General features: G+C 43.5%; 1 protein-coding gene across 10 annotated transcripts in view; it reads right to left on the bottom strand.

The window, feature by feature from the left end:
* The window catches only part of PALM2AKAP2 (PALM2 and AKAP2 fusion), a 522,805-nt gene that overhangs the window by 152,450 nt on the left and 355,358 nt on the right, over positions 1-14,997 (bottom strand). For all 10 annotated transcript variants that reach the window (XM_086315907.1, XM_086315905.1, XM_086315912.1 and 7 more), the window contains one exon: positions 2,265-2,350. In XM_086315907.1, the coding sequence (XP_086172033.1) occupies positions 2,265-2,350 (86 nt within the window). The remainder of the gene's footprint in view (positions 1-2,264; positions 2,351-14,997) is intronic.

The following is a 14,997-nucleotide window of genomic DNA, read 5'->3' as shown; positions in this document are numbered from 1 at the left end:
TGTTCTTCTAAATAGATTCAGTTCTTGTGAACTAAAAATCCTCTATTCTTATAAAATCGGAGAAGGCAATGGCACCCCACTCCAGTACTCTTGCCTGGAAAATCCCATGGATGGAAGAGCCTGGTAGGCTGCAGTCCATGGGGTCACTAAGAGTTCGATAGGACTGAGCGACTTCACTTTCACTTTTCACTTTTCACGTTCATGCATTGGAGAAGGAAATGGCAACCCATTCCAGTGTTCTTGCCTGGAGAATCTCAGGGACAGGGGAGCCTGGTGGGCTGCCGTCTATGGGGTCTCGCAGAGTCGGACATGACTGAAGTGACTTAGCAGCAGCATTCCTATAAAATATTCCCAGGTATTCAATAAAAGAGGATTCCTAAGTGGCTCAGTGGTAAAGAATCCACCTGCCAAGAGACTTGGGAAATGCGAGTTCGATCCCTGGGTTGGGAAGATCCCCTGGAGAAGGAAATGGCAACCTACTCCAATATTCTTGCCAGGGAATTCCCATGGAAAGAGGAGCCTGGCAGGCTACAGCCCATGGGGGTCACAATGAGTCAGACATGACTAAGCATGCACATACGCATGCACATTCAATAAAAAAAGACAGAAAGAGAGGTTGAGGATGACATCAAAGTTGAACAGACCCAAATACAACTTTAGTCAAGATCTTTATACCAGGAGCACGCTGATTATGCAGTAGCCTTATAAAATGGGACTTGGGCAAAATCTGTTTATATCCAAATACACCATTTGCTTTCACAAAACAAACTCTGCAGGTAGACTAGCAATACATCTCAGAAACTAATTCTTAAAATCATGACAAATTTCAAAATAGCACATCTAAATCCATCAAATTCTACTATCAGCAGCCACTTCTCTCAATTCAACCCGGCCAAAGATTTCTCAAACTTCTCAGACTTTGCACTAATAGCTAGGAAAATACCAATACATCATTACAATATATATTTTTAACTTATAAGTTCAACTAAACATAATGACAAGCAAACAAATTTTTAGCACTGGATAATTATTATCTAGATTAGTTGACTCATTTAACCAACAGGCTATTTTTCCATCTTATAATACATTTCATGATTGTATTTTTCTTTGCTTTCTCTAAATTTTTAACAGATAACACAAATTCAGCCATCACCTTACAAAGAAAAGCTTGAATAAATTCATCCTGTATATTCTTTCGTACAACTTCTACTAAAAAATCCAGAGTGAAATCTCTAGTGATATCTCAATATTAAAAAAGGACATTACGTTTCCATTTTCCAAGAAAACTTTCGAAGTGGCATTTATTTAAATTCTTTTCATTCAAGCAAAAATGTTAGAAAGCCCTCCCACTCCCGATCTTTGTTCAGTTCAGTTCAGTCGCTCAGTCGTGTCCGACTCTTTGCGACTCCATGGACTGCAGCATGCCAGGCTTCCCTGTATAAACAGAATTCCAAGAGAGGAAGACTGTTCCTTTGTGTTTATTCCAGTAATAGAAGGGAAGTAATGGTGTCTGATATATTTTGCTACAGACTCCTTAATCTAGGCAATGATTACAAATTCATGCATTTAATTTGAACAGTGATAATTAGGTTGATATCCAGATGACTCATTTTGTAAACCTTTGGCCATTAGCGTGTTCCATCTGGAGTGGGCCATGTGCTGCCTTCCCGCTGACATCAGTGGAAATCTTGAGTCAAGATCAAAGCTACTTTATGCCTCTGACCTTTCTTCACAATGCACAGTGGGGCCCGAGTTTCTCAGCTCAGAATTTTCAGATTTGCTTTGCTGTCCCCATGGGGTTACACTTGCAGACAGTCAACCTGTAGACGTTTACTGAAGACCCTACAACCAGTCCATTGGAAATCACAAGTCTTGGATTCTAGTTTTCAGGTGATTTCCTAATACAGGCCCCAAATTTCAGCAAATCTTATTCTAGTTGACCCACTGAGGTCAGTGAATAGAGAACCCCAGTGGGGTGAGGGGTAGTACTCATTTTACCCCCAGAAATCCTCCATAGGCTCACTTTCCTCCAGAGCCACGGTCCCCCACCTTTTTGGCACCAGGGACCGATTTTGTGGAAGACAATTTTTCCATGGACAAGGAGTGGGGGTGGATGGTTTCAGGATGATTCAAGTGTGTTACACGTACTTTCTTTCTATGTAATGCCAATGTTGATCTGACAGGAGGTTACTGGTAGCCCAGGGGTTGGGGCCCCTGCTATAGAGATGCACGTAGAGAATCACACTAGAGAAAGGATGCCTTACCTTGACAGTCATGTCTGCGCTGGATGATGCTATGGCCTCTGAGGTTATATCATCTCGTGTTAGCAGCACACTCTCCCACCCAACTCCTGAAAAAAAAAAAAAAATGAATGCCATTTGAGCCAAGTGCATTCAGTTGGCATGGATGGAAACTACTTTGCAGCTTTCAAGTCCATGTGACGTGTAAAGGAAATCAGTGATTATCCATAGTTCACCTGCCTGGCAGTTAACAGGAAAGCTTCCTTTCAGAAATGTGGTCAGTCAGCACCTCTTGTTTTCACCTAATCTCCAAGTTTGGAGTCGTCATCTAAATCTTGTATGTTATGGTTTAATCGCTGTCATGTCTGACTCTTGCCAACCCATGGACTATAGCCCTCCAGGCTCCTCTGTCCATAGGATTTTCCAGGCAAGAATACTGGAGTGGGTTGCCATTTCGTTCTCCAGGGGATCTTTCCAACCCAGGGATCAAACTCGGGTCTCCTGCATTGCAGGCAGATTCTTTACCGACTGAGCTACCAGGGAAGCCCTAACCCCAGGATATATATATATATATCTTGTATGTTATAGAAAGTGCTATTCCTAGTCCAGAGTGGAGAAGACGTTAAAATGAACTCCTCTAGAATCCAGGCCTCATACTGAGGTCTTATGTGGGGCTTAAAGTGACTCCCATAACACAGAAATCTGTCCATCTGAATCTAATTCAATACCCAATAGAAATGACTCCAGATTATTTACTGTCCTAGATTCTACACACCTGCTGAAAAGAACTGAGTTTATACTCATGTTTAAAATCTATATATGTTTCTCCCCAAGTCTTAATACATGTTAGCTCCTTTTTTCTTAAGCTGTCAGACAGGCTCTGAGAGGAGACATCTGGCAAGAGACAAGGTTTTGCTCTCTCCAGCCTCCAAAAAGATATCAGGGGCTTCTGTTTGAAAAGCCCACATCACAATATAGTAAAACTACACTAATTTAAATGCAGTTATGTGTGTGCATGGAGGTGGAATTGTCTATAATAGTGAAAAGTCTGAAGTAATGACCGGTTATTTTTAAAAACAATATTGCAAGTCAAGTCATCTCCCTAAAAGCTAAGAAGGTAACACTCAGCAGAGTTTCTCAGGGTCTACTTCAATAAGCAGATACAAATTTTATAACTGGTATAACAACTGCCTACTGGGATATGAGTGTTCATAGCCTAAAGTATTAAAAAGATTATTTTTTAGAACAGACTAAAACTATTTAATATTAATTTACAATATTGATTTTCTTGTATAATTTTCCCTAAGGAAAACTCAAGGGCAATATTCATGCCAGACCTGTGTGAATCACCCAAATTCTACATTTCAACTGTCAAGCATTATGCTAAATGAGAACTGGAACGTTTTTCTGTTTGCCACTTAGTAAATATTTTAGGTTCTGTGGTCAGACCACTTCTGTTGCAGCTTCTAAAGCTGCCATTATTGAGAGAAAGCAGCCAGAGATAACATATAAGCAAATGGACATGACTGGGTTCCAATAAAACTTTATTAAAAAAAAAAAAACAAACAGGCATTGGCCAGATTTGGCTCATGAGACATGCATTTCCAGCCTCTGTGCTAAGTCAAGAAACCAGAGATGTATCTAGGAAAGATTGTTATACTTTGGCATTTTTCTAAGGATCAACTGGACAATCAGGGGTGAAACTATAGGAGTAGTTTGCAATTACATGACACTTTAAATAAACTAATATGAAATTAATTCAATTTTAATATGTTAGCACTGATTGCATTGCCTTATTTTATATTCTGAATCCTTGAGAGTTTCATTTCACAGGAATTGTGCACCATGGATTACTCAAGATCCATGGGCTATAATTTATTGCAGAGTGTAAACAGTTGTCTCTCATTGGGTTGTAGAAATTGGGTCAGAGAAGTTTGATGACTTGCCCTACAATTTCCTCTCAGGAAAGTTGTGTGCTTTGTCTTAAATGCACATTTCTGGGAAAGAAATCTTGTTTCCACACGAACAAATTATTTCCCAGACATATCTTGCATTTAACTAAAACCCTTTCTGGTTTAAGCCACTGTTGGTACCTACTGGAACTGGCCAGCAGAGAGACACAGATATTGGGCATGGACAAATATATGATTTTTAATTATAGAATAATTTGACTTTTTTTTTGGCTGCGCTGTGTGGCATATGGGATCTTAGTTCCCCATCTAGTAATCGAACCCGTGCCCCTTGCTCTGGAAGCGCAAAGTCCAGACCATTGGATCTCCAGGGAAGTCCCTAATATGAATTATTGTTCAGCAAATGTTTGGAGCCCTTCTCTCCCACTGTGGGAGAAATTTTCTTCCCTGTCCTACTGATGTTTGCCTTGGCAAATAGGATGTTAGTGGATATCATTCGAGCAAAGGTTTGAAATGGGCTTGTGTGGTGACATTTGCCCTCTTGCTCTTCTGCTCTAGCATGAGAAGGACATGCCCCAGTTGATCTTAAAGGAAATGAGAATCATGGGGAATTGACTTGAACCCGGTCTGCACCTTGGAGCTAAGCCAAGTCTAGATCAGCCAATCCCCAGCTCAACTGCATATGCATGATAATAAAAGTGATTCCGTTTTGGGATGATTTGTCAAGCAACATTATTCTAACAGTAGCTGAAAGATATAATCTATCACCAAAATTATACATGAAAATCATTTAAATAAAGCACTTTTATCTTTAACTGTGCAAATATAATTCCTTTTGTTGCATATAATTCATTTACAAGTATTAATTTCCATCTCTATATATTATATCCCACTTTGGGAACAATTTTTCCTCTGCTACAATCATTCCTTTCGTAAGCAATACTGTATTTATTACAGGATATATGGCTATAGGGAGAAGGCAATGGCACCCCACTCCAGTACTCCTGCCTGGAAAATCCCATGGACGGAGGAGCCTGGTAGGCTGCAATCCATGGGGTCGCTAAGAGTCAGACACGACTGAGCGACTTCACTTTCACTTTTCACTTTCATGCATTGGAGAAGGAAACGGCAACCTACTCCAGTGTTCTTGCCTGGAGAATCCCAGGGACGGTGGGGCCTGGTGGGCTGCTGTCTATGGGGTTGCACAGAGTTGGACACGACTGAAGCAACTTAGCAGCAGCAGCATATGGCCATACGAAAGAGACATGAGACATCAATTCATATGTATTATCAATATATAATTTGATATATAATATAGAATATATGTAATTCACTTAGTGTAGTTTTACCTACTGTACTTTCAAATAACCACTTTTATAGCTTCCCTTCTCCCTTTGCTCAATCTTACTTACAATTTTTTTAAAAAAACCATATTTTATATTATTCATACAATCCCTAGCAATACTATATTATTTTTATTCCATTTTTAAAAGGCTGGATCAAACCTTCAGGAAAAAAACAACCTTTCTCTCCCAGAAGAGAATAACTTTGCCTTTCTCTGTAGTGGAAAAACTGAGACCCATCTACTTGTAGCTAAGGGATTCTTATAAATACTCCATCAGGGAGAGTTTTATAAAGATCTTGCAGCAATAAATCATATCTGCCATGAATTTGTTGTTGTTGCTTTTTATATACCTCCTTATTTAGCTTCACAGTCAGATAAATACATCCCTTTGCCCAAGCTTCCAGTTCCCTGGCGCCCACATCCCTGGGTCTCTGTTCCCAGGGTGCACTCTGCTGATTGTCTTGGCCCTTCTCTGTTGATTTCTGTTGGGAATAATACATGTATTGTTGACAGGATAGTGCAAGCAAAAGGAAGGAGGCTTGGTGAGGAAGCAACTGATGGCATCCAGGGAACATGGGCTGACTTCCTTAATTCTGATCCTGGCTAGTACTGAAAATAAATAAAAATGAAGGGTCCAAGGCCCAGAGGGAAAGGGGAGCACTGCACGGGAGGGTGCCGGTTGTGCCCAGACCCGCTGGAATCACCATGTGTCACGAGGTGAAAGCAGGTTAAGAAAGAGAGAAAGACAAATCAGCATAGACTCTTATATTTGCAAGAGAGTGGACCCCTGCTCTAGCCCATCTATCCACACAGATTTTAGATAGATCGTTGGACAAAGCAGGTGGCTGAGGGGGTTACAAGTGCTCTTCGCCAAATGCTCCCCCTTATTCCTTCCTCTCGTGGACACATAACAGGATTTCACTTCCTAACCTCCTTAGAGTTGGTGAGGTCAGGTGATTAGTTCTGGCTGATGGGTATGGGTGCAGTGGCATCGATCGCTTCCAGGCTGGAACAGTTAATTGCTGATGACAGACCCTCCAGGGCACCCTTCCCCTCCAAAATGGTGAAAGGCAGTGTTCCATACAGTGACAATTTTGTTAGCGTAAGGCCCAACTAAGAGAGTAACATAAAGCACAGATATGGCCAACCCATAAGGGCCATCAAGTCAGATGCGTGAGAACTAAACCTTTATTATTTTAAGCCATAGGCCTGGGGCTGTTTATTACACTAGTATAACATAGCCTAGCCTTAGGAAAGGATGGACGGAGCCCTTTCAGACCTGCCATCCCCTCCCACCTCCAGTTCCTACCCACCTCCAGTTCCTATTGTAGCAAGGTCTTTAGATAAATCTGTGTTCTATCCTCTAAACAAATTCTACCCTTTAAATTTTGTCTCCTAAGCAGGTTTTAATGGCCCATACTTTCCTTGGGGGCCACTCTCTGACTCCACTGTGTTTAGCGCTTATTGCACAGGTCAGCTGCATCTCATGAAGGATTTCGGTTCTAAAGACAAAAGGCACAAAGCTGCATGATCAAAACTGCCCTTGAAAATCCCTTAAATCTCCCATACAGTCCAGTTAGCACCATACTTCAGAAAGCCCAACAGAACCACTTCTGTTCCAGCTTTAGAACAGACCATTTCTCCTTTTAAGTATGAGATGTTGCTGTTGGCTTGTACTAAGGATCATGTTATACAAAAAAATACAGATCTTGAAACTCTAGGATGTCTCCATGTTTGGAGATGCCCAAACAGAGAGATAGAAGGAGCTAAGACCACTAGCAGAAACAACAGATTAACACCTTCCTTGTCATCCTCCCACTGGGGTGTGTGATATAGAATGCTTTGGGGCTTCCCTGGTAGCTCAGACAGTATAAAGAATCTGCCTGCAATGAGGGAGACCCAGGTTCCATCCCTGAGGCGGGAAGATCCCCTGGAGAAGGGAATGGCTCCCCACTTCAGTATTCTTGCCTGAGAATTTGTGGACAAAGGAGCCTGGAGGGCTACAGTCCATGGGGTTGCAAAGAGTTGGACCCAACTGAGCGATTTCCCCATTCTATTGTTTTCCTCTATTTCTTTGCGTTGATTGCTGAGGAAGGCTTTCTTATCTCTCTTTGCTATTCTTTGGAACTCTTCATTCAAATGGGTATATCGTTCCTTTTCTCCTTTGCCTTTAGCTTCTCGCTGTAAAAGTGCTGCACTCAATATGCCAGAAAATTTGGAAAACTTAGCCGTGGCCACAGGACTGGAAAAGGTCAGTTTTCATTATAACACCAAAGAAAGGCAATGCCAAAGAATGCTCAAACTACCACACAATTGCACTCATCTCACGCGCTAGCGAAGTAATGCTCAAAATTCTCCAAGCCAGGCTTCAACAGTACATGAATTGTGAACTTCCAGATGTTCAAGCTGGATTTAGAAAAGGCAGAGGAACCAGAGATCAAATTGCCAACATCCGTTGGATCATCAAAAAAGCAAGAGAGTTCTAGAAAAACATCTACTTTTGCTTTATTGACTACACCAAAGCCTTTGACTGTGCGGATCACAACAAATTGTGAAAAATTCTTAAAGAGATGGGAATACCAGATGACCTGACCTGCCTCCTGAGAAATCTATATTCAAATCAAGAGGCAACAATTAGAACTGGACGTGGAAAAACAGACTGGTTCCAAATCGGGAAAGGAATACGCCAAGGCTGTATATTATCACCCTGCTTATTTAACTTATATGCAGAGTACATCATGCGAAATGCCAGGCTGGATGAAGCACAAACAGGAATCAAGACTGCAGGGAGAAATATCAATAACCTCAGTTATACAGCTGACACCTCCCTTATGGCTGAAAGGGAAGAACTAAAGAGCCTCTAGAGTGACATTTCCACCTCCTCCCTCTGTTGTGAACTCACATCCCTGATCATTAGCCCTGCTTTTTGGGCTTGAGCAGGAAAAGCCCTTAAGCGTGTCTGTGTGATAGAATTGGCTCCTTCATGCCACCTTAGAAGGCCCTTAGCAACTAACCCATAAGGACCTGTGGACAGGGAGTGTACCTGATGCCCAGTTAGTCTCCGCCAGTGTCTGTTAAATGAGCAATGTTAGTTTGGGGGCAGCCAGGTGAGGGGGAGCTTCAGAGTGGGGCCTAGTTAGCAGCAGAGTTCACTCAAAGGAGAAGAAACACAAAGGAAAGGGTATGAAGGGAGCTGGTAATGACAGGGGCTGGGACCCGGGACCCATTACCGGAGTGCTTGCACCTGGACAAATCTTCAAGCAACAGAAACAAAGAAACAATAAGGAACTAAAAATAACTGCACGTTTGCACATTTGGGGCAATTATGAACAATAAGATACAAAAAGGCCACACACTGTCATTTCTGAGATGCCAGGAGCAAAGGCAGTGTGCTGACGATCCCCCCCACACAGTACCACCAAGGGGATGGGCATGCCACCTTAGCTATGCCTCCTGTCCAACCCACGGACCCACCCCTGTTGTTACCCCATTTAAGGACCCAAGCAGCTCCTCTCAGGGAGCCAGCAACGGCACCTGTTCCTTGTTATCACCCTGTCGTGGAGCAGGAGTCCCAGTAAAGCCTTTCCTACAATTCTCATCTGGCCTCTAATCAATTTCTACTGAAGGAAGAGTCCAAGGATCCAGGTTGGTAACAGTTAACAGTCCCACTTTTGAGCTGATTCACTTAGATGCTGAAGAAACAGGCTGTGACTGGTCCTTTCTCCCAGAGGCAGGCAAGTCCTAGTGGCTCTAGGTACTTGCCATTAAACCCCTGGAGGTGCAGTCACCAGATATAGAACATCTGGGTGGTGAGACCTTTGTGCCTCGAAGACAGGGCTGACCCTTCACCAGCCCCACCTCCATGCCCACCTCACCCTTTGGGGTTGCAAAGAGTTGGACGTGACTTAGCGACTGAACAGCAACCATCTTATATACAAAACATGGACCCATTGTGAAAATTTCATCGATCACAATGAAAGAACGGGGTTAGGGCCTGGGTCCCTCTGTGTCTAAAGTCTCTTCCTTGTTCAAGTCTTGGAATTGAGATTCAGCTAGACATTTCTCCGTTTAATTGTCGTTGGCTCCCTTTGGGTTTGGAAAAAAAAAAATCTCACTTTGTTCTTTGAAAAGTTCTCAGCATGGTGGTTATTAAAATTTAGCGGAACTTTAGAACAATGATTTGCCTCTAAATACTTGGCTTTGGGAAACCCCACCCAAGGATTAGCTGATGGGACTTGCTTCCTCTGGATGGGAAGCCCCACCCGGGTGCCTGGAGGAGCAGAGCAGGATGTGACCCCACCCCAGCTCACCCAACTCCAGGTGGTGGCTCATCCTTGCCCCAGAGCCCCAGCTTTCTCTTTCTTGGGGCAGATGGAAGGGCCAGGTCCTAGGGTCCCTAGAAGCAATGGTAGCAGGGGCATTCCCCTCCTCTCTTGGCTGCTCTCATTGAGAAGTTGTTGATGTTCAGTTGCTAAGTTGTGTCCGACTCTTTGCAACCCCATGGACTGCAGCACGCCAGGCTTCCCTGTCCTTCACCATCTCCCAGAGTTTGGTCAAACCCATGTCCACTGAGTTGACGACACCATCCAACCATCTCATCCTCTGTTGCCCCCTTTTCCTCCTGCCCTCAATCTTTCCCAGCATCAGGGTCTTTTCCTATGAGTCGGCTCTTCGCATCATGTGGCCAAAGAACAGGAGCTTCAGCTTCAGCATCAGCCCTTGCAGTGAATATTCAGTTGATTTCCTTTAGGATTGACTGGGTTGATCCCCTCTTTGAGGAGAGTTCACTGGAAAAGAGAAAGTTTACCATTTGAACTATGAGTTATGTTCCTCAAACTCACTGAGGCCACTGATCTTGGCCCCTGTCCAACTCCTATACCTTCCCAAGTAAGGAAAGTTTGTCTGGGTGCCTCTCAGGGGTAGATGTTCAGGGAGCTCAAAAATAAGACCTCAATGTCTTGTTGAGTGTTCCCCATGCCCCCTCCACTCCACTGCTCTCCCCACCAGCATGGCCACAATAATATCAATCATGACAGCTAAACTGATGAGTCAAGCACTTGGTCTTCATAGGTATCACCTCATTCAATCCTCATACAATACAGGGATATGAGGCAAGTATAATATTATCCCCACTTTACAGAGGAGAAAACTGAGACTTAGAAAATGTAGAAGTAATCTAGCAAGTGATGCAATGAGCACTCTGACCTCAGAGGTTATCTGCCTAACGAGTTACCTTACCACCATCCCCAAAGATCTCTTGTTTTCAGGGATTGGTAAACAGGAAACTTGAGGACATACTGGAAAAAAACAAGATTTGCAGAGGGGTAATTTTTTTCCTGGAGGTTCCTATTCAAGATGGTTTCTGAGCTCACACTGAGCAGATCAAATAAAGGCTTTGTGGTGGGGTTTCTGGAGACACGTAAAGCTGAGGCTGACACTGAATCCAGCCCAGGGCAGTTCAGCAAACAGTCATGAGGGGTTTATAGGGCCTCTCTGGGTCAGCTAGGATGGGGCGGTTCTCCTTTCAGACAGGAAAAGCTCCGGGCACAGTCCTGTGGGATGCCGTGACAACCAAGTTCTGCAGAGGGTGCCCTGTGCGGCAGAACCTCTGAAAGATGGACAAGGATTAAGACTCTGAAAGAACTGAGTGCCTCTGAGCTCCACCTTGGGTTCAGACACTCCTCAAGAAAACCCTGGGACAAAAACCCTGGGTGATCTCAGAGGCAAGCATGTGGTAGAGAAGTGGAAACTCAGAGCACCCTGGGCTGGGGAAAAAAAAAAAAAAATACATAGCTTGCTCTCTCCCTGTAAGCATGTGGTAGGAAGGAGTAACAACAATAATAATAGCAGGTTATCATTTCCTGAGAGCTAATTATGTGCTCTTGATTGTGCTTAAACATATATTACCTAACAATCAGAAACCCTACATAAAGTAGGCATTAGTTTTTAAAATTTATTTGTTTTTAATTGGAGGACAACTGCTTTACAGTATTGTGTTGGTTTCTGCCATACATCAACATGAATCAGCCATAGGTATACATATGTCCCCTCCTATTTTTAATCTTTATTTTTTGGGTAGCAAAAATGAAGCTTAGAGAAGTAAATAATTTGCCCAAGAACACATAACAGTAAGGAGCACATTTGGGATGTGAATAAAGCTCTATATGAGGCTGTTACTAATCACTTCTGCTCACTAAGGTGTCCACAGTGAGAAGGGCAAGGATCCTCTTGAGACCGGGACAATACATGGACGCACATACCTGCCTGTCACATGCACACACTTTTATGTACACACATGTACACACACGTACACACACATGCGCACACAGACACCTGTGCTTGTGTGCACAACTGTAGACCCATGTATACACATATGCATAACCCATGAAGTGTGAAGCTACAACTACTTTTCAGCTATGATCTGCTATATGCTCTGGAGTCTCAGACCTCCTTTGAAGAAGAAAAAAGCCTTTCTCACTGACAGTATCTGAGGGTAAATGGGAAACTAGGTGTTTCATCTCTTGCTCGATTCTCAAAGGTGAATTTTATATGAAGTGGGAGGCAGATTCCAAATGCACAAAAATGAGCGCAAAAAGGATCACGCTTGTGTTGAAAATGAGTTTTACAAGACACTGGAGGCCCGAGGCAATTTTGAAAATGGTTTGTTTGGGCTCACCCGAACCAGTTCTCAGAAATTAAAGCCTTTTTAGGCAACCCTGCTCCTTGCAGCAAACTCAAGGGACTGTTCAAACTCAGGGTCCCCGCTGAGAGTGGTAAAGAACCTGCCTGCCAACACAGGACACTTAAGAGATGTGGGTTCAATCCCTGGGTCAGGAAGATCCCCCGGAGAAGGAAATGGCAACCCACTCCAGTATTCTTGTCTGGAGAATCCTTTGGACAGAGGAGCCTGGTGGGCTACAGTCCATGGGGTTGCCAAGAGTCAAACACGACTGAGCGACTTAGCACACTCTCAGACTTTAGAGAATTAACAGCTTAAAGCCTGGTTTACCCTCAAGTTAATTTGCAGATATTATCACTCAAGGGAGCTCCCCTAATAAGTCCAGTAAGGATTCTGTTATAGTCTCCACAATATCCTATTAGCTTTGCCAGCCTGATTTTAAAATATTTATTAATACTTTGGCTGCCCCAGTCTGAGTTATGGCATATGGGATCTAGCTCCCTGACAGCAGTAGAACCCAGGCCCCTTGCACTGGGAGCACAGAGTCCCAGCCACCGGACCACCAGGAAAGTCCCTGCCAGCCTGGTTTAGAGGTTGGAAAGATATTTGATATTTAGTCCCCAAACATGTCATATAAAATTAAATAAATTAAACATACTGTAAATCAACTATACTTCAATAAATATAAAAAATAAAATAAAACTGGCAAAGAGTGAAAAAAATTATGTACAAAGCCAAACCACCATCTTGGATCCAGTTCTTGTGCAAAGGAGACCCACTGAAGACAGGGCATAGTGACATGGACTTATTTAGAGTCCTTGGGCTCTTTGGCTGGCTTCCCTGATAGCTCAGTTGGTAAAGAATCTGCCTGCAATGCAGGAGACCTCGTTCGATTCCTGGGTTGTGAAGATCCACTGGAGAAGGGATAGGCTACCCGCTCCAGTATTATTGGGTTTCCCTTGTGGCTCAGCTGGTAAAAGATCTGCCTGCAACATGGGAGACCTCGGTTTGATCCCTGGGTTGAGAAGATCCCCTGGAGAAGGGAAAGGCTACCCACTCCAGTATTCTGGCCTGGAGAATTCTATGGACAGTCCAGGGGTCACAAAGAGTCAGACGTGACTGAATGACTTTCACTCACTTGGACTCTCTGGAGGGTCAATCACCCAGTTGGTACCCTTTCCCTCTCTTGGTTGTGAAAAGAGTGCCATGGACGGAAGGCACAGTGGAGAGCATGGCCCTTGGAGACATGAAGAAGCTGGGCTCCACCATGCCTTTTCCCACCTGCTGCCTCCTCTCCAGCCTCACTTCCACCGCACCAGTTCAGGTTTCCAGAGGTCTCCCAAATCAGATCCGTCTTCCATATCATCACCACCATTACTTCTCAGAAATGTAACTGTGTTCACATCCCTCCCGACCTCATTGCATTTCTTCTCTGTGTCTGGCATAGTGCTTGGGCTGGGGAGAATCAGGTGGGAAGACCTGGTTCCAGGCCCTCAGGAAGGTGGTGGTCTGGAAGGAGGTTTTCTCTGGGCCATCTGCTTTACAGCATTGCCCCACTCCCTTGCTGTATGGGGCATCCCTTGGCTAGGTGGCCAGGATGTTACATTTCTGCCCTGAGTTCTGGGCTTCCTGCCAATGCCTCCTCTGCTTCCATAGGGTGGTGGGGCACTGTGGTGCTATCAGGTAACCCCTGGGAGCTCACTCGGCCATTCAGAAAACCCACCTGAATCAAGTAAAAGTATATTGGGGGGGGTATATTTTTAGAAGAACCTTCTGGAAAATTCAGAAAGGTTCTCAGAACTATCATCAGTCCAGAAGCTACAAATGGTGACCCTTCCAGCTTGTAGGTGTGCTTTGTCAAGTCTGCAAGGCTCTGTTGTTGCTTTAAGTGATTTAGTTGCCAAGATTCAAAATTCTTTAGAATTGACACAAACATCTAGTATCTCTTGAGAAAAACGAGAAGATTTGGCAAAACTAGGCCCAGCAGCCACTGCTCTACCTGGCAGCAACTGCCAAGAGCTGTGTAACTACCTTTATCCATGAGATCTGCCTGCTCTGAGGCCTCAGTTTCCACCACCCTCTCGTTTTATTTGTGGGTTGATGTCACTCACTAATGTTGACCGTCTGGCCCTTAATGGCATCTGAATTTGCCATCCCAATCTGGTTTAATTGCCACAATATCCCTCATGAGGAGACTGAGAAAAGTTGTGAATTAATCCCATTTCAAACTTTTTTCCAAAAAATTGATGTCTAGTTGATTTATAAAATTGTGTTAGGTTCAGGTGTATAGCAAGTGATACACACGCACAGGAACAAAAGATGCCCTGGAGAAGGGAATGGGTACCCATTCTAGTATTCTTGCCTGGAGAATTGCATGGACAGAGGAGCCTGGAGGGCTACAGTCCACGGGGTCACAAAGATTCAGACATGACTGAGCGACTAACATTTTCACTTTCATATATATATATTTGTTTTCAGATTCTTTTCCGTACAGTAGTTCCTTCCACTTTTTAAAAGATTCTTTGAAGTAGTTTGGATTTAAACCATCAGTTGAAAAAATGGATTTGACCAAAGCTGGTTAGTAACTTATTACTGAACTGGCAGGAGAAACCACACGACCATGGCAAGTTATGTCACCACTCTAAGCCTTAGTTCTCTTTACCTGTAAGATGAAGATGGCAATAGAAACCTCTTAGGGTATTGCTGTGGACAGATAACTCCTCAGTTCAGTGCCAGCAACAGAGCAAACACTCAATATATGTTAGTTATTATTATTTTTTATTCTGTGATGCCATACTGACTTCCCTGTTAAATAAATGGCTT

This window comes from Bos grunniens, chromosome 8 (assembly GCF_055505025.1).
Source record: "Bos grunniens cultivar Pamir isolate PY7600 chromosome 8, Bosgru_T2T1.0, whole genome shotgun sequence".
NCBI lineage: Eukaryota > Metazoa > Chordata > Mammalia > Artiodactyla > Bovidae > Bos > Bos grunniens.
This window is presented reverse-complemented; position numbering and strand designations above follow the sequence as displayed.